At 43.4% G+C, this 25,456-nt stretch overlaps 1 protein-coding gene across 3 annotated transcripts in view; it reads left to right on the forward strand.

Moving 5' to 3' along the window:
* Window positions 1-25,456, forward strand: part of RASAL2 (RAS protein activator like 2) — a 180,731-nt gene that overhangs the window by 33,413 nt on the left and 121,862 nt on the right. The window contains exon 1 of one of the 3 annotated variants that reach the window (XM_065648932.1): window positions 3,669-3,938. The exons of the other annotated variants lie outside the window; for them this stretch is intronic. Coding sequence (XP_065505004.1) covers window positions 3,890-3,938 — 49 coding nt within the window. The 5' untranslated portion in view covers window positions 3,669-3,889. Of the gene's footprint in view, window positions 1-3,668; window positions 3,939-25,456 lie in introns of those variants that run through there. 3 annotated transcript variants of the gene reach the window in all.

Consider the following 25,456-nt stretch of genomic DNA (forward strand, 5'->3'; position numbering starts at 1 on the left):
CTCCCCGTGGGGTGTGAGAAGCAGTAGAGCTGCTGTCGTACTTTTCCCTCTCCGAAAATGTGAAGGGCTGTGACTCCTCCAAGTGCCGGTGGTGGAAGCAGCGATGTTTTCTTTCCCTCGCTCCCAAGCGGTCTCATCCTGGGACTTGTTATTTTTATTACGTGGAACCCTCTCCGTGACCAGACCGAGGAGCCTCTGCTGCCTCAAGTGATTGCTCTCTAAATTGATACAAATTTGAGGCATTGTGCAGAGTCTCACAGCACCTCCTGAGATTCCCCATGATAATCGCATCATCCTGCTGAGGAACCCCATTAATATTCTTGCGGTAATTGTTTCAGTACTTGGCAGGGGTGAGGGCATTAATGTGAAGCTGCCTTCGGCTGACATGTATTAAAGACATGATTTGTGTTTTGTACTGTAGCAGTGATTTCATTACACTCAAACAATGAAATTTCTGGAAGTCTTTCAGTAGATGTGCATATAAACACTTGTATTAAGGCAGTTAGCTGGTGTATTGGACTAGGTGAACCTTGTGTTATCTTGGTGGAAAAGATGGAAAAGGACCTGGGATGCTGGTTGACTGAGAGTCAGCATGTGGCTAAAAAGACCACCGGCATCCTGGCCGTTACCAGCACTGGTGTGGCCAGCGGGCCCAGGGCAGTGACCGTCCTGTGCTGGGCACTGGGGAAGCCAAATCACGAATCCTGGGGTCAGTTTTGGGTCCCTCACACCAAGAAAGGCCTTGAGGCGCTGGAGCAAGTTGAGAGAAGGGAACGGAGCTGGTGAGGGGCTGGAGCACAAGTGTGATGGGAGCGGCTGAGGGAGCTGGGGGTTCAGCTGGAGAACAGGAGCTGAGGGGAGACCTTCTGATCTCTGACCTGCCTGAAAGGAGCTTGGAGCATCGAGGGTGTTGGTCTCTTCTCACGAGTAACAAGTGATAGGATGAGAGAGAATGGCCCCAAGTTGCGCCAGGGAAGGTTTAGGTTGGATCTTGGGAACAATTTCTTCCTGGAAAGGGTTTTTGGGCATTGGAAGAGGCTGCCCAGGGCAGTGGTGGAGTCACCATCCCTGGAGGGGTTGGACAGACACATAGATGAGGTTCTTGGGGACATGGGTTAGTAGTAAACTTGGCAGTGTTAGGTCAACTGTTGAATTTGATGATCTCAAAGGTCTTTTCCAACCTAAATGATTCTATGGGTACAGATCTGTTTCCCAAACAGGACTTGCATGATGATGGTGCTGGTCACCAGGTGAGCTTCCTGACCTCTCAAGGGCCACACAAGAGATTGGGGATGGTCCTGCGCTGTCCCTGGATGTGCGCGTTTACACCCATGTATGTATCCAGGCACAGTCTTATGGTGAGTTATAGGTCTGTGTGGCTGGGCAGTCTGAATGGATGTGGACTCATGTTTTGTTGTTTCTGGTTAAATGGAAATGCAGATTTGAAACAGTGTCTGGTTCTTCCTTAATGAAGTGTCACTTTTTAAGCTTGGGCAGTGGAACAATGAGAAGCCCTTTGGCAGAAGAATGATGGGTTTACGTGCTGCTTGCCCTGTGTTCCCCTGCTTGTCTGTAATTGGACTTCTCTCTCCTTTGTGGAGGGTTGTTGTGAAACTTGTCCCATGTTTCCTGGGAAGATTCATGTGGAGTCTCTGATTTTAAGAGCAGCTCTATCTCTTTTTTAACCCCAGCCTCTTGATCTCGCAGTTACATGCCGGGAGGGATAGCAGCAGTTTATTTTTACTTTACTTTTATGGGAATTTGGTGTTATCTTGAAAGAGTGGAAAGGGGAGGGGAAAGAGGTGGACTGTGGAATCTGCTGTTGCTGTATTGAGAGAGCAAGAAAAAAATGGGGAATCTTTTAGTAGCCAACTTTGCAATGCGGTAATAAAAAGGCCGTTTGGATAGTCGGAGATCTTTGTGTTTCAGCTTAGATGTAATAAAGTTCTTTTATGAGATAAGTGGTCTTTGACAGGAAGATAAATAACATGCATCTGTCTGAAAAGGCATAAGATGGCAGCTTTTTCAAACAGGCGCTTGTTATCGTCTTGGGGCTAAGCATTGCCAAGCTGCCAGCTTCTTCTCACTCAGCCTCTTGTGCTGACCTCTCCGGCACTTAGTGTGAGAAACCACACACAGTGCTCAGCCACTATTTCATTCCTGTTGTCAATAAAGATACCGGCTGCTGAGGAGCCCGGACTGAGAACTACTGTAATTTTGGTATACTTTCAGAGACAAGGAAAAGTTTCTAGTGTTGTGAAGCCACATCTCCGCCTTTCCTGCTGCGGGAGCTGTGGAGAAGTCCCCTGGACTTGCATTTTGGAGCAGAGCGGCTGCTACAGCTGTGTCCTGGCCAAGGATGGGCACTGTTGGGCTGTTTGGTGATGGACCAAAGATGCCTTGGCCATCCTCCTGTTTCTTCCAAGGATGCTTGGAGGCAGCAGGCCTCCGGGTGTGTGGGCCTGCTGGAGTTCTAGTGGAGTGGTCAAAGCCATTGTCATCTACCTTTGGAGCATTTTGGGTGAGGAGAGCTTGACCTGCCTGCTCTCTTATCTGTCAAGAAAGCATTTATTGTTAGCAGTGGGGATGTTGTAGCATGGAGGATGTTGGTCTCTTCTCCCACATAACAACAAGAGGAGATGGCTCCAAGTTGTGCCACAGGAGGTTTAGATTGGATATTAGGAAAAAAGTTCTTCCTGGAAAGGGCTGTCGGGCATTGGAACAGGCTGCCCAGGGCAGTGGTGGAGTCACCATCCCTGGAGGGGTTTGAAAGATGCAGAGATGAGGTTCTTAGGGACATGGTTTAGGGGTGGACTTGTCAGTGTTAACAGTTGGACTCAATCTTAAAGGTCTTTTCCAACCAAAATGATTCTATGACTCTGTTAGAGCCCTCCAGGTCTGTGCAAAAGGGTTTGGTGGCATATCTGATGCACGCTGGTGGTGTGTTCTCCAGTTTGCTCGGAGGTGGATCTGCCAGTGCCTTAAAACAGTGGAGGAAACTTGCGGAAGACTAAAGGAGCCTGAAGCTGTGGAGGGTGAGGCGGAGATCTCTCAAAACACACGCGGGCTGTTTATGAAACACTGTCAGAGAGGATGCGGTTGGCTCCTGCCTGATCCCTGCAGACACGTGTGCTCCTGCCAGGCTGACCTTGGCCTCGAGAGCTGGTGACCGGCTTGCGGGGCAGGGCTGGTGGCTCAGCATCCCTCCCCTGCTCCTTCGTGGCACCTACACTGCAAGGTGCAGCAGCTGTAGCTGGTGGTGCCTCTTCTGGGGCCTGTTTCTGCATTAATCTTCTCCTTCTTTGCCCTCTGTCCCCAGAGCCACACAAACACTTCTCAAGTCTTTCATCCAGGCACTCGGAAAGCTTACGGGACGCTTCGTACTGGAAATCCAGGAGACCTCTCCAGAGGAGGAAACAGCGTCTCCTGTTTGTCTTGAGTTATTCTGTCACAACAATGGCTTCAGAACTTGCCTAATTTAAAAGCCTCGTTTTAATCTGATGGGAAGATGTTTGTGTATTTAAAACAGTTATTCCTTGCCGGAGCCACTCCCTTCTTTTGTCCTTCTCTGCTGGACTTTTCGGCTTGGCTTAGCTAATGCGCAGCGCTTGTTTACAGCAGAGATACTGGAGCATGAAGAAGGAAGTCGGTACATTTAATACTGATTCGGTTCCAAGCTTCCTGTGCGTGTGCACACACGCGCGCGTGTGTGTGTGTGTGTTTTCAGCCTTCTTCGCCCAGACGCTGCGCAGCCTTAGGAGAAAAAGCCGAGGGGCTGACAGAGACGCAAGGACTAGATGCAGACGTGTGTTTTGGGTTTTGCTTTTTTGAACTCTTCCACCTGGTTTGGTCCTGAGCAGGTTTAGACAACGCGGGTAAAAATTCCGGTATGGCAAGCCTGATGAGGAAGGTGCTAGTGCAGGCAAAGCCGTGGAGCGGTGAGTATGAGACACGTCTTGCCTGATGGAGAAGATAACTGGTCAGAAAGTGCTGGGTTAGGTGCCCAGGAGGAGAAACATGGTCGCGGGCAGAGAGCTTTTGGGTACTGCTGGGGTTTTTTTGTCTTCCATTTCCAGTGTGAGGCGGCTGCCTGGAAATGCCAAAACCTTTGTCCGTGGAGAAGACAGTTCTCCAGAGCAATGTGCTATTATGGGACGTGGCTACTTTTAAGTCTGTTTGTCAGCCTGCCCTGGGATGTCCCGCCTTAGCTTGGCTAAATAACAGCAGCAGTCTGTATAATAGGATGGCTTTTAATTTGGGGGATTTTGAGTGGGAGTGGAGAGGTTGCAAGAGATGGGCACCTCAGGAGCATATAAACTGTTGTGTCAGTACAAAATGATGGGATTGAGAAGACAACAATGCTAAAAAGCTGTAGGAGAAGCAATTTTGTTGCTTTATTTTTATTCTTTTGATTTAGTGGTAAGTACCTAGCTGGATTTCAGCGAGGTGCTCTCATGTTGCAGAAATCAGCAGCAGCAGTGCTGTATGTTTTGGATTTTAAAATATTCCAGTAGCAGCGCCAGCCTGTGCCTGAGGTTTTTAATTTAAATTTATGGTGTTTATTCAGCTCTTAATTGTGCAAATTAGAATAATTATGGAGCGTGATTATATGCGTACCCGGTGAGTGTTTTGAAGAGGCCGACTCAAGTTTCAGGAATTTATTTTATGAGCCTTGTGTCTTTCTGGTGCCTGTGTCCTTTCTTCATGCCGCTGTTCTGCAAAGCAAACATCATAAACTGCCCCAGCAGGAAATAATTTTTTGCACTGGCGTATCTGAGTGAATCAATCTTTAATAGGGTAGAAGGCTCTTCATTAACTCAGGCTAATTATAATTAGGTCTGATTGGGTGAGTTATCAGAGGCTGAAACAACCCTAAGCGGAGCAACTTCTCCCTGCTCCAGGGTTTGATAAGGGCACAACTTGAGCCGTGTGTGGTGAGGTTTGTACAAGTGCCGATTTCTATTGATGTATAAACCTTAACGAAAGGTTGTTCTTGGGAAACGGGACTTCTGTGTGAGCTGCTGAGTGTTGGTAATTCCTGTATTTGTGGAGGGGACAGTTCAGACGCAGATGCAAGTGGTGTCTCACATGAAAGTTATGGACTGGATTTGCAAAGTATTGCTTTGGCCTTTGCTGGGAAAGAGATCTTGTTGGCAAATGCAATTTTTGTCCTTCTAGCCCAAATTTACTAGTCTCTCTTCACTCCAGACTTCTCAGACTTCTGCCTCTAGTGAAAACAGAGATATCACTTGAAACAGAGTAATCTCCTTGATTACATTGTGACAGACGTGGGGTGACAAATATAAGAAGCTGAAGAAACTCCTTGGTCTCTCTGGAAATAACTGGGGACCTTGGGTAAATGAGATGAACCAGTATTTGCAAAAAGAAACTTAGTGAAAGTAAATAAATAAATATATTCCTTGTTTCAGAGATAAGGAGATGGAATGATTCTAGTTGAAATTTCACTCGGAAAAAAAGGCTGTCTGAGAATTAACAGAGAGGGGTCTTATTAGAGAGAAGTCTCTCCGATATTAAATGACTAGAGCTTATGTTTACCTTGCATAGACTTCTTCAAAGGAGTTTCAGCCCATCAGTGTTTGAAAGCACAATTCTTTGATAAGGGAAACGTAGCCAGTAGGGAAACATGTAATAAGTGTCTGCTTTTGATAACTTTCTGCATTATTTCAGAATCTGTGGAGAGGGGTGGTTTTTTTAGACATAAACCTCGTTATCTGCGCTGTGGGGATGTGTGTTAAATGCAGTTTTTAAGTACCTGCAGGATGCGAGGAAGTTGAGGATGCTCAGAGGATGATATAAAATAACAGCTGGCGGGAGAGTGACCCCAGAGGAGGTATAACTGTTGAAAAGCTATTTGGATAGGGTGTATTATTTAAATGCAAGCACTCATTCTGTTTGCCAGTTTGGTTTCTTCATTGGGGGAGGTTGGGTGCTGAGACCTCAATTCTACAATCCCAGCTGACTGCCCAGAGCTTGGTACGGGTGCGTGGATAAAAGGAACATTGCAATGAGTGGTCAGATGGAAAAAGCCATGGCACAGGAAGGGAATATTATAAGGAAGCATAAAGGACACTCACAGTGCTTATTTTCCAGTGTTTAAAGTATGGGGAGCAGCAAGAGTATAGATCTCTGCACTTTATTCTGTGTTATCATGTGTAATTCTGGCAGAGGAAAAGTCTGCAGCAAAATGGGCCGATGAGCGTTTTGTCTTTACTATGTAGAGCTTGTGCCTGATTACTGCTCTTCTTTATTTAACTCTTCTCATGCCATTAAAAAACCCCATCTTTCCTATCATTCTTAGTTCCGAGTGAGGGATTTACTTGTAGGATATCTGAAAGTGCTCTTGGTTTTGTGCGTTCCAAATTCATGTCTTTGCTTATCCACCAGCAACTGCAGCAGCTTTCGGAGATTTCAGGACTAATGGACTAAATGAAAGAATATCGGGCTTTAGAAGGGACTTCTCAGTGGTGACTTCTGCGTAAGAATAGATGTGGTCAGAGCCTATTTCAGCAGCAGTTCTGTTCCACTTACTTTGAAACAGTTGGGTGTTTTGTTTTTGTTTGGGTTTTATTTATTTAATAACCCCTCTGTATAAAAATATTCGAGGTTAGTTATGGCAGAGAACTTACGAACACTTCATGAAGCGGTGGTGAAACCGAACATCCAAAGGTTTCAATCTTTATTTAAAATAAAAAAAGTTATTTAAAATTCAAGGTCGAAGTAGGCACGTGGCATTTTGCCAGCTTAACAAATGCTATTGTGTTAATCTCTCCTCTCCTGAGATCGCTGTTACTTTTAAAATACGGTTGAATTTGCCTGTCTGCTGGTCTACAACTGCAGGAGAAAATCGTTTTTTGGATTTGAGATAAACTGAAATTAGCTTGAGCCGTGCCCGAGCTGCAGAGGCGCTTAAGTCAACTGAAATTGGCTGTTCTTGACACCATTGTAAAATACGAAAAGACCAACTGCATGGAAAATTTTAAATGTTACAGAACAGCAAAGCAGCAAAAAACGTAGAAGTAATTAGCTAAGCAATATCCTTTGTTTTCTAAATATATGCTGCATTTCCTTTTAGTTTGAAATGACGCCCATTATTTCAGCGCCATCGCCACGGACGGTGCTGCCGGATCGTCTGCAGGTTGTGCCAGATGATGTTGGATGCGAGAAGCTGTTAAAGTAAAGTTACAGTTGTCACAGCAAAGCTCTCAAATAGCAGAAAAGCAACAGCCTTAATGGTTGCATCGTCTTAATGTTACTTTCCTTTGGCAGGTAAATAAGGATAGTCTAACAGAAATCTCTGCAATATCTGGTACCTCGGAGGATTTTTTTGAGGAATATCTTAGACCTGAGGCTGAGGCTGATGCATTGGGGACCTTTACAGTAAATGGCCATACATGAAATAGTACAGATTTTAAAGATAGTTGCCACTGAATGATCATATCAGAACGCCATAGCTAAGGGAGCTTCAGTATTAATTTAATCACCTGAGTGCAGTGACATTTATGGTGCCAGTTCAAGTGCGTGTGCTATAGAATATATTTACTAACAAAAGACATCTCACTTATTGAAAAATCTTGTGGTAAGGGTGTTGGAAATATTCTGAATCTGGTTTGGATTTAGTAGTTTTCTGTCATGGAGCCATCAGAATCCCATCTTCAAAAAGTCTTCTAATGTTCTTAAAAGAAAAAAAAAAATCTGTTTAAAAATCAAGTGTCATTACCTTTTATATTCATTGTTCTTATAAAGCTTCTAGCTTAGCACAGAACATCGTGTGTTATTTCCTCTGCAGACAGGTAATTGCAGCAGGGAGAGGAAATGGAGCGGTGTAAAGTACAAAATCTTAGAGCGTGTATAAATTCCTTTTTACTGGGAACTTAATGTATCTCTTCATTTTAATTTCTTGAAACAATGAAAACATTTTAGGCTCTAAAAGGGAAAGTTGTCATTAGTAATAAATCACTCTCCGAAGACACCTCATATTAAAAGTAAACTTTTTCCTGTTCTTTATATCTCGGTGTCTACTCTTCACTACAAATAACCAAGAGATCTCGGCTACTTGTCTTGTCTCATAGTTGCTTTTCTTTGTGGGAGTAAATCTGCAGCCCCTTTCTGACATGACAAAACAGGGTATTTCTTTATTCCTGGGGTGCAAGTCGTATTCTCTAGCAGTTCCACGGACCAGGCTTTCCTTTCTAGCTCTGCAATAGATTTGGGCTTGGATTCTTCACAAGATAATTAAGATTTCCACGCCGTAGTCTTTCCAGCTCCAGAAACTCAATTAATAATCCTGTTTAGTGTCCTGGCTGTGTTTTTCCTTGGTGTGTTCAACAGGCAGTGAGCTCTGTCCAGGGGATTTCTGAGTTTCGAGACTCAAAGTTTTTCCCCTCCATCACACGCTGTGGATACCCCAGCTGTTTCAGGACAGGCTTTTTTTAGTGAGCGGTACAATTTTTCCTGATTTAATTCCATACTGAATTAAGCCGTGCCAGAGGAAAGCCACTGTAATTCTGAATGGGGAAGGGTTTTTAAATGTTTCGTTATCGATGTTAAATTATCTTAATTGTTGAACATACTCTGTTTTTTTTTTTTTTTCAATATCTCCGTGTTTATCCACCTAAAATGCACAGAGGTGGTTGTAATATCACCTGTGACACGGAGCTATTTTGCGTTCTGCTAACCAGCTCTCTGCTGCTGCCACTAGGTAAATAAACACCGATTATTGCTGATGGTGTAAACACTTTTTGCATTCAGGTTCGCCTGTCAGTATTTTCTGCTATTATCATGATTAAATTTGCAATCCCGAGGGCTGTTCTCGGATGACAGTAAGGGAGAAAATTAGTTCTGAAAATGAGATTTCCAGGCTTAGTAGGGCCAGAGAGGAGAGAACAAATTAGATGACGGTTTAGGTAGAAGGAAGAGTGAATTTAGACTTTGAGTTCAGTTAATACTGAAAGTTACTTTGGGGCTGAAAGTTATAATTACACTAATCAGAAAAAGTACAAACATTAATTTCCTGCTTGTGTCTGTAGATTTTAAAGCTTTAAAAGTCCCTGTATGAATCTTTTGACATCACCAGTTACTTTTTGGGACAATCACAGGCAGTGCCTCGTTCTTCTCTTGAGCTAAATTCGGCTTTTTCCTGAGTAAGTGCTCAAGAATAACTACCCTTGCTAAATTACAGCTTTCTAGCTGTCAGATTTCAAGAGCTCTACAAAAATTGACAAATGCATATGGCCAAGTAATGGCGGCATTAGACCTATATGTGTCAGAAGAAACTGCATTGGAATTTCTTTGCTGCTTCTTTGCTCCTTCTGCAATCCCTGAAGTTAAGATTTTGAGATAAATACATGTTTCTTCCTCCTTTTCCCCTTCCTCTCTGTGTGATGTTTCCCTTCTCATTCCTGGCTCTAAATTTCTGAGCTTTAAATACACATTTATTCCTCTTTTAGTGAGAAATTGTGTGTCACTAATCTCTTTTGTATTGCTGCATTGTTTTCATTCTGCTTAATTTTCCCAGTAGTGCAGTTTCTGGTGATTGGCTTCAGTTATTTTAGTAGGAGTTCTTGCATTTCATTATATTGCATTTAATAATAGAAAAAGAATGTGAGAGCAGTGATTTCCACCCTCCTTTGGTGGGATTATGTAGAAATTGCCATCTTCTGGTTCATTCAGAAATTCCCGTAACTACCTAGTACACAATTTAGAGGATTTAATGGTAAAAGAGCTGAAGTTCTCATTTTAATATTCCTTTCACTGCTAACTTTAGAAAGTATTAAAAAGAGAAAATTTGAATCGGTGTTGGAATAGATGTCTTTTGCATTGTGAAATCTTTTGGATTGTGATTCGTTTGACAGTCTAGAGTTGTGATTGTAAGAAGGACTTTCAAAAATGGACTGAAAGCAGAGGAGCAGGTGAGTGAATTCTGGTAACTTCACTGATATGTGATCTCTTAAAACCCCTATAGATTGGAATGGAATGGACCATTCAGCTGTGAAGAATACAGGTTGTGTGATTTTATCTATCTATTGGTTGTGTTTGGTAGCTGTTACCTGGGGAGAGCAAGGGAGAAAGAGGATAAAGTAACTGAAAAAACCCAGAAGGGTAGAAGAATGAAGGACAGGAATAAACCCAGCTTTTTTTCCCAGTGAATGTGACAAAAAGATTCTGAATAAGAAACTGATATGTGATCATATCTGTATAGATCTTGCACTATTTCTGGAAAACTTTTTGTAGAATTGAAATTCCACTGTAGGCTGATTTTGGTAACAGGGTCAGTTTAAGAGGTATTTGTGTTCTCCCACCTTTGCTACAGGTTCCTGCGATGTCCCACCTGAAACTGTGGAGTTGTAAACCCACAGTCGCCCAAATAAAAGGTTTTAAACAGCTCAGAACAACAAAACGCTCCAACAGGGTCACCTCATAGTGAGAACTTCTGCAGGGTACAACAGCAGCCCAACGTGAGCAACGACTCTTGCATGTGCTTGCGTTTGCCTGTACTTTTGCAGTCCAGGATGCACAAGTAAATACAAAGTTGATTCTCTCTGGACCTGACAGCTTTAACAATCCTCCTTCTGTCAAGCGACCATTGCAGCTTGGCAATCTCAGTCTCTTAAAATAGGAGTACCTGAATTTCCACCCAAACCACTAAGACACGCTGAATTGGGTGCACGTTCTAACATCCAAATGTCGTTTGGCAGGAAACGTGAATTTTTGTTCGCTTGACAAAAAAACCCCACCTCATTTAATCATGCTGAATGTTTGCAAAATGGCTGGGATTTGGGGCAAAAGTGTGGGAGATCTTATACCCTGTCTTGTGAGTACACGATGTATCCTGGTGTCTGCCCTGGGAACAGAGCGTTTCCCTTCTTAGCTGGTTGGGGAACGTATTTCTGTGGATGGAACAAAGTACATAAGAAAATACAGAAAAAAGAGCTCATGCCTCTGTGTACGGAAAATAGACCCCGTATCTAAACTTTAGTGACCCAGAGAGGAAAGACAAGGAGACTCGGAGATCTTATTAAAATAACTTTTTGTATCTAAAGAGTGTATAAGGTTTATTTTAAATATCAGCAATTAAACCTGTCTTAAGTGCAAAAGCGATTGTGTAGGACAGTAAATATCTGTAGCATTGTCAGCTCTTTTCAAGCACTTTGGTATCAAGAATTTCTTGGTGATGTGTGAGAGCCCGAGTCAAAAAGTTGGATGGCAGGATACTCAGCTCCCCGTGGTGATGTTGCTGTGTCCGGTAGATGAATGAATCGCACTCTGCAGAAGTTCAGTCAAGTTATGAATGATAAAAGCTGAGACCTGAGACTTCTTGCTAGTTTACAGATCAAATATTCTAAACCTCTTTACTGAAAAGGTTGGTTTGGTGGTCTTGGAAACTCACCAGTCGTGCACACTTTCTGTTCTGGCTCCTGTGTTCATCAGTCGTGAGAAGTTCAGAAGTAGATTTGACAGGTCAGTCCAAAACACTTAACACATGCGTTGAAAACCCCCCCAAACCAAACCACAGCTTACTAAACTCTTAAAGTGATTTGTTAAGGCTTATCTTGAGGATTGGCTTTTTATATTTAATTGCAGCAAATTATATTTCCTGAGGGGTTTATATTTTAAGAAGATAAGCTCTGATTTATCCTTTTTTTTTTTTTTTTTCCCCCTCTGTTCCAGTTTATTCCAGGGTAATACTCAACTTTTCTTCTATCAGGTTTTTAGACAGTCAAGAAGATAATAGGAGAACTTGATATGCTTGACAGCTTTTCAGAGAGGAGAAACTTTGTTTTGTTTTCGATTGTCCTGATGTCCCTGTGTGTGTATTTATACAGGCAGGTGATTGTTGGCCTCTGTGGGAAATTATGCCGACTGCGTGAAGCTAAACCCACACAGCTTCTCCCTGAATCTCAAAACCGTGTATGAATCCCGTACCTTCTGGTGTGAAGCTGTTTGCGCCTGGCTCTGCCCTTGGGATACGGAAGGTTTGCACAACCACTCCGAAGCAGGAGCCCAAGGAATGGGCTGGAAAGGGGGTTTTTAAGTGTGTTCCACCACCTTTCCTACTTTTCCACGTCACTCCTTCCCTTTTAACCATCTCTATGGCAAAATCCTTCCGGCTGGTGATGGTAAGAGGAGAGCCTGTTGGCTTTGGCAAGAAGTCTGGCCAGTTAACCTTTGGTTTAGAGATGAGAAATGCAGGAGGAGCTTTACCGACCTTAAGACCTGATCTGGGTTTTCATAGTTAAAAAACCTGATGCATTAATATGGGATAAAAGTTGCGCATTATCCAACCAACTGGTATAACCCCAAGCTTGTGCAGAATTGACCTACGTGGCTTCTTGTGTTTGCAGCATCCCTGTGAGATCGGCCGTCGGCGTCGTCCTGCTCCGTCCTCACTTGCTCTGAAGTGGGGAGGGAACGGGAAGCGAAGGCCTTCTATTTCATCTAATATGATGCTGTTGGGAGTGCCAAACAGGGAGGATTTCCTGGCCTTTCTTGTTTTTTTGGAAAGAAGGAAACAAAACTTTAAGACAAAAAATATCCCTGTTCTGTCTGCCCCTTCCCTTGCCACTCCCCACCACTTCTGCCTGTGCATTGCCAGCCCGGGGTGGAATGTTTCCAGGCTCCTTTTTGAAGATATTTATAAGCAACTTGAGCTCCATATTTTTTTTTTTCCCCAAATGATTTATTTACTGTAAGTTGTTGTATTTCTTTATAATTGATGTATGTGTCAACTTGGGAGGGAAGTTGCAAACGGGTTTGGGCTGTGCTGTGCAAGTGTGGAGAAAGGAAATTAAAAAAATAGCCAGACAGTAACCCTACCAATGACAGCTGGGGAGAGAAACTTGTTAAGAAAAACACACAAGTTAGTTTTAACTTGTTTTGTAACAATAATAACAATAACAATAAATTTACTACATAACTGTTATGAATTAAATACAGTGGGGAGTAGCGAGCACAGATTTCTCTCCTCTAGCCTCACTGTACCCAACAAAATCAAGCTTTACTTTTATAAAATCAATGGATCAAGAAGGGGAAAGGTGCTTTAAGTCGTGGGTATTTTTAGCAAGGCAGAAAAGCATTTTGGCGGTGTTCCTTCCTATACATTACAGTTATAAATTGCATTACCTTGGGATGCTTCTAAACAAATCAAGATTTCGGGTTCAGTGTCCTCAGCATGTGCACAGTTTGTTTCCCAACACAAAAGGGGGGAATTCTACCTGTGTCTATTTGGTTTGGGAAAAGAGGGAATGTATGGCTGGATGTATATGGCAGTCAGGAATATCTGTGGTGGAAAAAAATCAGCCGCAGCAAGGGGGATGGAGCAAATGTCCTGCCATGTCCCGTGTAAGCAGATTAGGTTAATACTGCAGCATGGACTTAGCAAAAATTAGAAAGGATAATGCTGCATTAATTCACACAGGTCTAGTTTCTGTAGCACGATGACAAAACAAAACTAGTAATAGTCTAAAAATATAACCCTGAATAAAAGAGCTTTCTCCTCCTCCTTTTTTCCTCCTTCCCCCTCCTCCCCTCGTTTCCTGCTTGAGTACCCGAAGTTGGAAACTTAGAGTGGGTTTTGAATGGGATTTTTCTCTCCCCCCCCCACCTTCATTTAATTAAAAAAATAAAATAAAATAAAAAATGGCTGTTTGTGTAGCTGTGACTCAGCCCTGCGGTGCCTATCTGCCTTGTGTCAGGCCTGGGGCTGTCTGGGGGAAGCGGCGTCCGCACATACCCGAACCCTGATGCAAGTTTTGAAATGGCACCAAGTGCACTCGCAGCATCAAATGTGCCGGATCACGCTGCGATTCCAGTAACAGCCAGAGCTTGCTTGGCTCCGGCTGGGCAAGCGGTCCCGCAGCCTGGAAAGGGGAGAGAGGCCAAATTGCACATTCATTTGGATAATTAGGTAAACAGTAAATACGAGAAGTCTGCCTTCCACTCCAACTCCATTGTTTATTCCCCTAAAAGTCTATATTTAGATTTGGCGGCCAGATTTATCACAATAATTGGTGCATTGTTTAAACAAGGTCACTGATGTGTGCGTGTGTTTATCTCTGCTTAACGGGATTGCTTATTTGAAGTAGAAATACCTCTAAAAATATTATGCAGACCTCTTGAAAACTTGCGTGCTCAACTCTGGAGGCACATGGTCTTTATTAGAAAATAGATGCAATTATTTACGTTCAGTTTTGCAGCTTGAAGTCCCAAGGGATTTGTACATAAAACCGGGGAGATTTGATTACATCCTGATTTTGTCTCACTGGTATATGAGTGTTTCAGATGTGTAAAAACCTTTTTATAAGGCATAGATCATAACAAGTTACTAAGTGAAGCCATACGAGTGCCGTCCTGTCCATTGGAATTGGAACACACATGTTCATTAATTTAGTCTAGCTTCAGTGGTTGCTTATGTATTTCTAAAACCCAGCATGGCTTTGTGTTTTATATTTGGAGTAAATACTTCTGGCCCCGTTGGCAGGTCGATCTGAAACTTCAAGATACAATTTCAAAGTCGGACTTTATTGCTCACAGCAGTTCTGCGCCGCTCAGTGAGGATGGCGAAGAGTTTACCAACAGCGCTAGGGTGATCAAGGTAAAAATAGCCAACAGCAGCTCATTTTTCCTTTTACTGATGAAGTGAGTGAACGCGAAGGCCTTGAAGTGTGCTCACAGAGTAGTTTGAGGAGGAATGTTTTAATCAGATAACTTTTTTAATTTTTTTTTTTTTCCAATAGGTACACATCTAGAGAGGGTGAGACAGAAGGATCTTTACTGGAACTGCCTCCCGTGACCTTGGTCCCAGCTGGGTATGGGCAGGTCACTGCACAGGGCTGGCAGTGATTTGTTGCGTGGACAATTAGTGCCTTATTTCTGAGAGCTGGTTTCTTTGTTGGTGCGATTGCTGTGACAGTAGCACCCTAGAGAGGCTCCTACGGAACTATCTGAGGATTTAAATAAAAAGCATTTAAGAAATATCAACTGCAGTGGATTTTACTCTAAGCAAGAGCAACCAGTGCAGGGGTTTTTTCAACTTTTTGTTTGTTTGTTTTTTCCCTAGCCCTGCTAAACCTGTTGGTTAGAATTTCCATTTTTGCAAAGGAAATAATTGAGAATATTCTTTTAAAGAGCTTGTTGCATAGTAGCTGGAAGTGCCACTTGCGCAGACTTACAGATGGGACTTTGCACGCTCCGTTTGGAAAGGACTGACCTCAGAAACAGTCAGTTTTGTCATCTGGTGATCCACCGTTCACACCTAATGAAACAAAACCAAAGTCATTTTGGAACTTGAAAGAGAAGTCGTGTCTGGCATGGTAAGGATGACTGAAAAGACACGAAAGAAATGAAGTGCTTGTGCTGCGGGCACGACCAGCTCTTGTGTGCAGTTGTTTGAGGACTGGGCTTCAACCTCCCTGTCCAGCTGACAGACAGACAGACAGGCCTCAGAAGGACGTGCCTGGGATGCAGTGACTTGTGCTTGGTGCAAATTCTTCTTCATGTCCAGTTCTTTTTTTTTGTTCTGTAGTGAGGAGGTGTGTGCATGTGTCATAAATTTGTTCCCTAAGAAGTCGCTGAAAAAGAAGTTCTCTTACCTCTCTCCCTCCCTCTTCAAAGGTTGGAATTATTCTTTTTTTGGGAGAGCCTCTTTTGTACATGTCACCATCAGACACATTTTAATATTAACTTTTAAGGGGTTTCATTTAGTTTCTCAGTTCGGGCTCAGTGTTAGGATGCACAGGCTCATTTCTCAGAGATCACACGGCATTATAGCAAGCAGTGTCCTGCCCTGGACATCTGTAATAATTCCTTCAATGACAAACACAGAGAGAGATTTAGCCAAAGAGCGTGTATTTCTTTCCCTCCCCCTTTCTTGTGCGGTTTCGGTGCCCGCAGGTCACCTTGCTTCATCTTTTGGCTCCGTGCGCTGCTGCCCGTTGTGAAACCTCTGGCGCTGGGCTGGCAGCTGGCAGAAGGTTCATCTTCATCCCAGCGCTTCATCACCGTCCCTGGCTTCTGCCTTTTGCACCGATTCAAGGCTGTACCCAACAGATAACCTGTGGAGAAAGACCTCTTCTGGTTAGAAGGTCATTTAAATTTAACAACTGCCCTTTTTTTCTCCTCCTCATCTCTTTTTTTTTTTTTTTTTTTTTTGTTCCCTTTGGGTTGTTTCTTCTACTTTTTTCTCGATGTTAGTGCTACAGCACCTGGAATTTGACACAGATCCCTCTTTCCAAGCTGGTGCTAAATCTTTTAATTCCAAATTTGTGATACCGGCATGTTTCATCTTTCCTCCCCCTGATGCATTGCTTCATTTAGATGAAAGTTTAATATTAAACTCCTACACGCTGCTGATTTATTGTCAGTTGTTGCACTTCAATTTCCTAATTATACAACATTCTGGAGAGGCTGTGAGGTGAGTGTTAGGCTATTTCTCATACAGCTCAAGGAATTTCCTTGCATAAATTCAGAGCTTAAAATAATTCTGGATTTGTAAATTCTTCCTCCTGGTCAGTTGTACACCCTGTATCGCTCTCATGTATGTGGATGCTCAAGCCATTGCTGTTTGTAGTCCGGTCTAGTGGGCAGAAACACCGCTGGATATCAAAGCCGTCTTGAACCCCTGCGCAGACTGCATGTAAAACTAACCAGCAACTCGAGTGTGTCCTTGGTGACTTCAAAAACTAAATTTGCCTGGTCGTGTTCCTTCAGTTCGTGCACGGACTACACAGGCGTCAAACATCTTGGGTGTTAAATACTGCAGAAGTATGTCCCGGTTTGTGTGAGCTAATTGTTTGCTTTTTTGTTATTGACTGGACTTTTTAAAAGTCTTGCTAAGTTTGAAAGCCCCGAGTCTGCCTGTTGGCATTTTCTAGCAGCAAACCAGACTCCAGAACGGTAAGTGTTGGCACAGGGCACTGGAAAAACATCTCTGCTGAAGTCCTGTCCCTGCCCGTCTTTTCACTCGAGCCACTGCATAGTCTTGCTACCTAACACCCACGTGGGGTAGGGAACCTGGCAGGAGACACATTCCTATTATTTGTGGTGTTTAGTGGTAAATGGAAGAATTAGAATTATAGATGTTACTGAAATTTGCTCCTTATTTATACTGTAATAGTACACTGATATAGAATGATACTGGAGAGTATTGTCAGTTACCTGGTGGTTCTCTCTTGCTGCCTAGTTTTGCTGCAGGATTTCCAATGTTTGAGAATCTACATTTTAAAATATATTTGCAAAGCTAGTGTTGCATGAAGAGTTTGCTGAAATAATTCAGTTTATTCGCTCTGTCCTAGGGAAGAGCAGGACAAAGTAGGGCCAGCAGAATTAGAACAATTCATTTAAAAAAAATGTATAGAATGAAATAATAAACTCAATTCCTAATGTCCTTGGTGGATGGTAGGGTTGATAGGTCTTATTTTTGCAACGGTATGCACTGAGGATATGCTCCTTTACAGTTACATAAAAATAAAGAGTGGAAAGTTTGAATACACACACCTGCTATTTGGGCATAGTTACCACAGCCATTTTTGAGATGTTACCCATTAACGTGCCTATGGTACTATGGCTATTTTTCCTCTCTTAGTAATGTTTAAGCTGCAGTTGGTTGATGCAAGCAAGTATCACATCTAGTGATAAAACCGTGTTCTGCTGGTAAACCCCTGCTTTAAGATTGCAGGAATAATGCTTTTTGGTTGGGTTTTTTTGTTTGGTTTGGTTTTTTACCCTCTCTCCACAAAATTCCAGAATACTTCAATTGGAAAAGGACCACAGACACGGCAAGGTAATTGTGCCTGCTGAAAAACAATGTCATTAAAACCTAAATCAGTAGCTTGCATGTGATATTTCAGATGGTACCAAGCCCAAGGCTTTCCCTGCCTTACGCAAACCTCCACATCTCTACAGATTTCCCAAGGAAGCGCTGCCACTCGCTACAAACGGGTCTTTTTACTGCTAACGACTTTCTGTGATATACAGTAGTTGCCAGAGTCTGTACCTTCGGGTTAAACATTTGTTTATTTGCACCAGTGCACGTTGCTCAAATCCTTGGCTGGCTCGGGGCGGCGTTGCTGGAAGCTGCGTGTGGGCTCGTTCGGCTGCCGTGCGCTTGGCTGGCTCCGAAATGCGCTTTTTTATGGCCCTTGAAACTTGGCACGAGCTGTGTTTCATCGTCAACGATGACAACAAAAGATTGCTGGCAAAATTAAAATCTGGCATCGCCATTCTACAGGTTTGTTCTCCCCGTGTTGAAACGGGATTTTCTTGCTAACTTTCCCTGGCACCCACCCAAAACTCAGCGTCTTGTAAATTTGTATTATCTCTGCTCAGTTGACAGGGCTGTGGCAGCGTCTCGTGCAGGTCACGGGAACACTGTGGAAAGATGAAGTCAGGAGAATTCCAAGGGGGCAGTTTGTATCAGCAGGGCAGTTGTAGAAGAAGAATTAGAGGGCAGAAATCTCGAAGAGTTTTTCAGTACCTGCCTTCAGAAACTAGACCACCCCAAACGCAGAGCTGTGTCAGTCTGCATCAGTGCGGCTTTAGCGGCAGTGAAAGGTAAAGGGCTTGGAGACGCAGCGCAGCGCTCTGTGCCATTTAAATCACCATTTAGCTAGTTCATAGATGCATTTCATTCTCAGCATATTGACAGTGAAAATCAGATACCCCGTTGATTTATCTGGGGCAGGTGAGCTTTCTGTGGGGTCACCGATACGTGTTCCCAGCTCAAAGCCTGTGAGATAAACCCGCGGCAGCTTTGCTCACAGGATCTCTCACTTGGGCTCGGTAAGTTATCTGCGTTCCAGCCGTGCCAATTCTTTGCTCTTCCCGTCACTCTAATGCCAAATGCAACAATTTTTTTTAAGATGCTGTTTCATTGATCCTCTGCATAACTTCAAGCGCTATTAAGTGGCTGAGTAAGTCAGGTGTGCTGGTCTGCGCTGAGCCACGGAGAAGCGATATCCACCTGCAGGAAGTGTTGCGGGGGAAACAGATGCATCTTGGTGATAGGAGATGGGAAGGGGATGTTAGGTCATTAATTACTTAGCCTTGCATAAACAAAGCTTAATATTTTGAAAAGTCTCTAATTTAAAGGGAAGGAAAAATCGTTCATCTTCTGTGCTATTTAGCTGCATGTCAAGTCGGGTCAATTGGAAGACTTTTGTGATGGTTTCTACTTTATATATTGATTATTCCTCCATGAACTGTTCCAGGGTGGTGAGCGGTGGGCTAGTTTTGGAGGAGAGAGGAGCTAAGAGGAGCTGAACTGCAAAATCGAGGATCCCTACCTGACTCTGCATCCCTTCTGCTTCGTCTGGGGAGGATGCAGAGTGTCTATTTTTTTCACTTTTCTACATGTTAATGAACTCATTTGATGGCTAATCATTGAGGACTTAGTCTGAGATCTTCTGAGAAGTGGTGTTTTCTTAACCTGCTCTCTTTATGATTTAGAAGAGACGTCTTGGTTAAAAACCCAAGTACGGTGAATAAACGTTCAGGGTTTGTCATGGGTTTTGGTGGTGTTGTGGGGCTTTTTTTTTTTTTATTTTTACTCTCTTATCTTTCCCCCCATCGCCCTCCATGTCTTAGCACATGTTTTAAAAAATGAGAAGCTGGTAAGTTCGTGCTTGGTCCAAAACTAATTTAAAATGGAGTAGTTCAGGCATGCGAGGTTTCAATTCATCTTTTTCTCAATCTAAGTGATGCTGAAGATGAACTAAAATTTTGCACATGTTAGTGCCTCTACTCAAGCACTAGACAGCTTTCAGAGAGCGACTGAGTATTAAACATTAATTTTTATCATCAGAGACAGGTTCTCCCTCCGGCTGCTTGGCAATGATCCTTTTGGTTTTCTGTGGCATTGCTTTTTTTTTTTTTTTTTCTGGCTGGTAGTATTTATTAAACAACAGATACTCTGACAAATTTCTAAAGCTTCATGCAGCAGAGCTGGGTAGGTTCTTTGTTTTTGGAAAGCTGAATGGTGAAGAGCGGACTGCCCACGCAGGAGGCCATTGCCAAAGAATTGTCTTCATACGCTCAGCAAAAATGTAATGCTGCTTGTGTACATTTTCTGTGAGATGTTGTTATAAAGTTAAGAAAGATTGTTTTCCCAATACAATCCTAAAATTGAAATACAGTTATATTCCAACATAGCAAATCTGCATTTTGTGCATAAATTACTTAAATATCAAGGAGTAATGAAATATATGCTGTTAAACATGTCAAATCGGATGATTAAGTGATGGGATTGTTAGGAGGAAAATAGTAATTTTCTGAAAAAGCGAAATGAATGATTTGGCACAATGAACTGCAAACATTACCAAGAAAACCTTCTTCTGAGGAAAATTCGCTAGCTGAGGATCATGGGGGTTTTTTATGCAGTAGGTATCAAAACCAGGAGGTATAAGTGCAAATATTCCCGAGTTTCTCAAGCTAATTGACAAGCTCCTTTCTTTTGCTGCAATTACTGTACCCGCTGGCAGCTGAGTGGGTGTCTCAGTGCGGCTGGGGATCTCGCATCACCCAGATGTTGGCAGTCGCTGCTGGCAGCTGATTTCTTTGTGACAGCGAGACCCTGGAAACGCTTCCCGACACAGCCTGCTGCTCTGGCAGGGCTTGAGTTTTCACAGGAGTAACTGGACTGCGGATGGGTCAAGGCAAAGGTTCTGCTACGTGAATTACTTTCATGTATTTTTATATGTACGCAAGAAATGCTGGAGCTGAGCGAGACCAATTTTAACACGGTGGCGTTGGGTTAGTGCAGACTAAGGGTTTGTTTGGGCATCGTCTCTGCTGTCGATGATGCGTAGAAGGAAGAGCCCAGTTTGACTCAAAGCCCAGGCTAAAAGGTTTGAGCTGGCAATTTAAAGGAATTGTTGTATTTGTAGACTAAGCAAACTTGTGTATCAGTGATTTTGTGTGAATAAACATGTAGGCCTTGTGTGCGGTTTTTAGAAGCACTTTGAGAAAGATGGTTTTGCGCTCTGCAGGATACACTGAAACCTCAGTGAAGCGAAGGCGGCTGGAAAACTGTTTTCTTTGATCACAAAGTGCGTTTGTCTGAGCAGTGCTAACATGAAATCAAAAGTGAAATCAGAAATCAAAAGTAAAGACGTTTCCTAACGTTATTCAAACTTAAACTGCTGCTTTGTTCCTGGGCTACATGCTGTGTGTTTATCGAAGCCTGTCTTGGCTGTGGTGGTAGTTCTGTACAGAGCTGTGGTCCAAGCCCCGGCCACACCAATGAAAACATTTTTTAAGTGGAAGTTAACCCGTGACTGGTTTTGCACATTGCTCAGTGCTGTTAATCTTTCTGTGCCTTCCCTTGCTGAAACAGGTGGTCTGTGGAAGTCAGCGACTGTATTGGGAAGGAGGTGAAGTGAACTTTCCATGCAGGATGGTGGTGAAAAAGAGAACTGGGATGAGAGTCGTCCTCATAAGCATCTATGTCCTCGTGCAAAAACCGGCCTCTCGCCTAAAGATTCATTCTGTCCAAAGTGCTGTTGTGCTAAATCCCGGCTTCAGAATTACGTTGACGCAGCTGGTGTCACGTTATCTGAGTTGAGTCATTCCTGTTGGTCACACCGAGGCCTCTGATGCGGCAGATAAGTGCTTTCAAAACACTGTTTGAAAACGTGGTTTGTAGGAGCGCTCAGCTTGGTCGTTATGGTTCAGCAGGAGTTAGAAAGCGTGCTGGAAACCTCCAGCAAGCAAATCCCTGGAGACCTTCAGCTACTGCACTGTCTGTCTGCGCCTTCTGTCCTCTCCTGCCCTTCTGTGCTCCCAAACCAAAAGCAGATGCAGATGTGCTAGCGGAAACTTGTACGAGCAAGGCTTGCAGAGCTGACCAGAAACCTACTTCACATTCTCAGTTTTCTCTGCTGATTATGGCTTGTGCTGTTAGAGTGAACCACATCGTCGTCTCTCGTATTTATTTATACTGGTTTCTGAAGTTCCATAAAGCCTTTTTTACCAGACTGGCTAATTCAAAGCATTTGGTCAAAGCATTTAGTAGTAAAAGGCTCAACAAGGAAAATGAGGACCCGTTGCTGAAAGAGGTGGGTGATCTGGCAACAGCAGGACCTGGTTAAAGTTGGGGTCCTCAGTGCCTCTGTCTTCAGAAACAAGGGCTCTCGGGCCTCTCTGCTTGGTGAAAGGGATCAAGAAGCAGAAAACCTACCAGATAAGGGTCAAGTCAGGAGTTATTTGGAAGATCTTGACCCATGCAGGTCCATGGGACCGGGTGGGCTGCATCAGAGGTGACCAGAAACCCCTGCAACGAAGAACAGAAGCCAAGAGCCAGCTAGCTTTTTTTCCGGTGAATTCTCCATCCCATTTTCACAATGGGAGTGCTTTTATCTCTGCACATATCCATTGCTCCTTGTGATGCCTTGAGGAGATCGTTGCTCTGGATGGAAATTGTGGCAGAGTTGTTGTTTAGGTACGTTCAGCCGTGCTCTGAGCAGCGTGACTTCCTACAAAGCACGAGAGTCAGCATCATTATTTTTGATGCAGAATTTGCATCGCAATGCCCAAGCTGTTCTTGCGTCTGAGGTTATTTCTTGTAACTTTTTGAGCATGGCAGCTTTAGGTAGGCGCTTCTCTGGCTTCTAATCAAAAAATGTAACTTGCTTCTGAATAAGGAGAGAATTTCTCGATGTGATGGAGGTCTTTGGGTAAATCCATCCCTATATTAAGGAGCAGTGATACCATTTTCCATATATACACAAAAGTAAGGAAGTTTTTGCATCTGCAGTGGTCAGGAATGTAATTTGGCTGACGAATGCAGCCGAGCTTAAAGGCGAGATCCCACAGTGGGTCAGTTAAGCTTTATTGGTCTGCCAGACGAGATTATCATTTTATTTAACCAGAGAAGTAGTATTCATTGTCACTTGATTGCCAAGGGTCTGTCAGCATTTCCATTATAAACCCCTTATTTTCAGGGATTTGAGTAGACTTGAGATTTAAGTGTTCTGGTCTAAAACTTGGCAAGCGTGATCTCAGTTCACCAGTGGATATTTTCTTTATGAGATTTTAAAACAGTCAGCTGTTTCTTAAATTGTAGAGAAGGCAAGGTTTTGTGTGGGGTTTTTTTTTTTTGGTTAGACAGATAGGGCTATTTTTTCCATCTTGCTTATTTCAGCTGGATTTATAAGAATAAAATTCTGTTCTGTTGTTTAAGAAAAAAAAGTTGGGGCGGGAACAGAAGAAAAAGGAAAATCTGCCTGCTGTCCTGTTCTGTTTGCCAGAGGATCATGTCTCAAAACCTTCCCTTTGCTTTGGTCTATGTTTGAAGTCCCACCCACCCTCTCTGTCCCTTTTCTCCTCCCCTTTACTTATTTCTCTTTGGTGTATTTACACTCTCACTGCATTAAGTTGCAGCGTTTCTTCTCTTCGCTCCATTCTTCCTCTCTGGGGCTTCCAGCACTTGATTCTGATGCATTTGCCTATTTTACCTCTCTCTAAAAGGCAACTTTGAGGTATTCTTTGAGGTATTCTATACAACATACCTGTGGTAAATATGAACTCTAGGACTTGTCTTTATGTTGTATATTACAGTCTGTTTGAGGTGCTTTACTGCCTAACTGAAGAACATAATGTGCACGACTCTTAGTTGAGTATCGCGATTTTTTTTTTTTTTAACACTTTTCTGAGACTTTTCTGTGATTCTAGAGCGAAGCACTTTTGCATTCTTTTTTTTTTTTTTTTTAAAAAAAATATCTTTAGACTGAAAAAAAGCGAAGTGTGATTGGCGCGGAACCACCACTGTGGGTTTTCATGGCTGGGCTCTTTTAGTCATTTCCTGAGAGCCGGTGCGGAGATGTGACAGCGCAGGAAGCAGCAGCGAGCTCAGCGAGGCTCCGAGTGCCTTACAAATCGGCTTGGCCAGAGGTGGGGGCACGTCCTTCTTGCTGGGATGTAGAAATACCTCCTCCTGGGATCAATGCTCAAGCTCTTCGGGAAGAACCTCTGCTGTCGTGCAGTCAGAGCGGTGAACAAAGAGATTTGGGCATTCAAATGGTGAGTGAGGAGCTACAGCTCTGTGATTCTTAAGCGACAAGGAATTTAAGAGCTGAAATTCAAGGGGTGGAAGATGAGCGCTTTCAAAAAGCACTACAGCCTCTCTCCCAGGACCTTCAGAAGATCGTTGTCAGAACAAGACGCTGGTGCTGCTGACCTGAAGGGCTACCATTGGTACCACCAAATGAAAAGCAAGAAAATGAACAAACAAATGAGTCCTGAGCCAGAGAAGCCTCTGGGAGCGTACAGGTGGCAGACACATCCTTGGCTTCCCTGGAGGATAAGCAAAAGAGAGGGCTCGTGCAGCCTGAAAGCAGAACGCGATGATCCAAGTCTTACCGAAAGTTCTGCAAGCGTGGATGCTACCAGCGCTGATGGTCTCCTCGAAGACCCAACAGAGACGCTTTTCCGGGCAAGGACTAGACCGTTCCGGGTTCCCTTCAACCGCTCTCTGTCCGAACCCGTGCCGCAGGTTGGGAACAGGAGCGCAAAGCCCTTTCTGCAAGCCGTGCATTCGGTGGGCTCTGGACAGCAGGGCGATTTCATCCGCGGCTTTTTCTCTTCTCTATCAAGTGGCTTTTCAAAGATGATGAGTCGAAAAGGGGAGCCTGGCAGCGAGTCGGTAAATGAAGGGAAGACAGATGATAATCGCATTGATTTGCGTACAGGTAATTAACTCATTTTTGGTTTTTGCTGTTTGTGTAACAGATGAGTGTAGTGAGACATTCTTTGGGATATACAATAATTATTTAAACTCTTCTAGAACTTAATTTTATTAACAAGACATTGACAACTCTGATATTCTGCCTTAATTTTTAAAAAAGCAACTGAGAAAGGGCCTTTCCTGATGAGGAAGTGGTGTGAGATGTTTTGGTGTGTGCTTAAAATCTTGGAGGTCCCTTTAAAACAAGCATCGTCTGGTGGAAGCAGCAGCATTTCTCTCTCAATGCAACCTGGATGTGTGGTCCTGCAAGCACCGCGTTGTAGTGCCCTGATGGAGATATCAAGCCTGCTTGCTATAAATGAAGTACTAGGGAGAGAAAGAGAAATTAAGCTGTCTTTTAAACCGTGCTCAAGGCAGTGGAACGGATCTAGTTCCTCATACCAGATTCACAGTTTTGTAACAAACCGGCTAAATTGGTGTCTGCTCTCGGGTAGGTGCCAAGGGCAGCAGCGCTCAAAGGTTTAGGCAGCTGGGATTGAGGTCAGCGAGATGCCAGTCTGACATTCCACTTAAATCTACCCTGCCGATAACAACACTCGTAAAACAACAAAAAAGAGGAGAAATTTGCTTTCTCTTCTCTTGGTCTTTCCTGTAACTTTCTGGTTGGCAGCCCAGCCTGAACCAGGTAACTAATGATGCTCTGAAAAAAACCCACAAAGTTTGAATTTGTAATAAAAACAAAAATAAACCTTCCTTCTTCCC

This window comes from Caloenas nicobarica, chromosome 20 (assembly GCF_036013445.1).
Source record: "Caloenas nicobarica isolate bCalNic1 chromosome 20, bCalNic1.hap1, whole genome shotgun sequence".
NCBI lineage: Eukaryota > Metazoa > Chordata > Aves > Columbiformes > Columbidae > Caloenas > Caloenas nicobarica.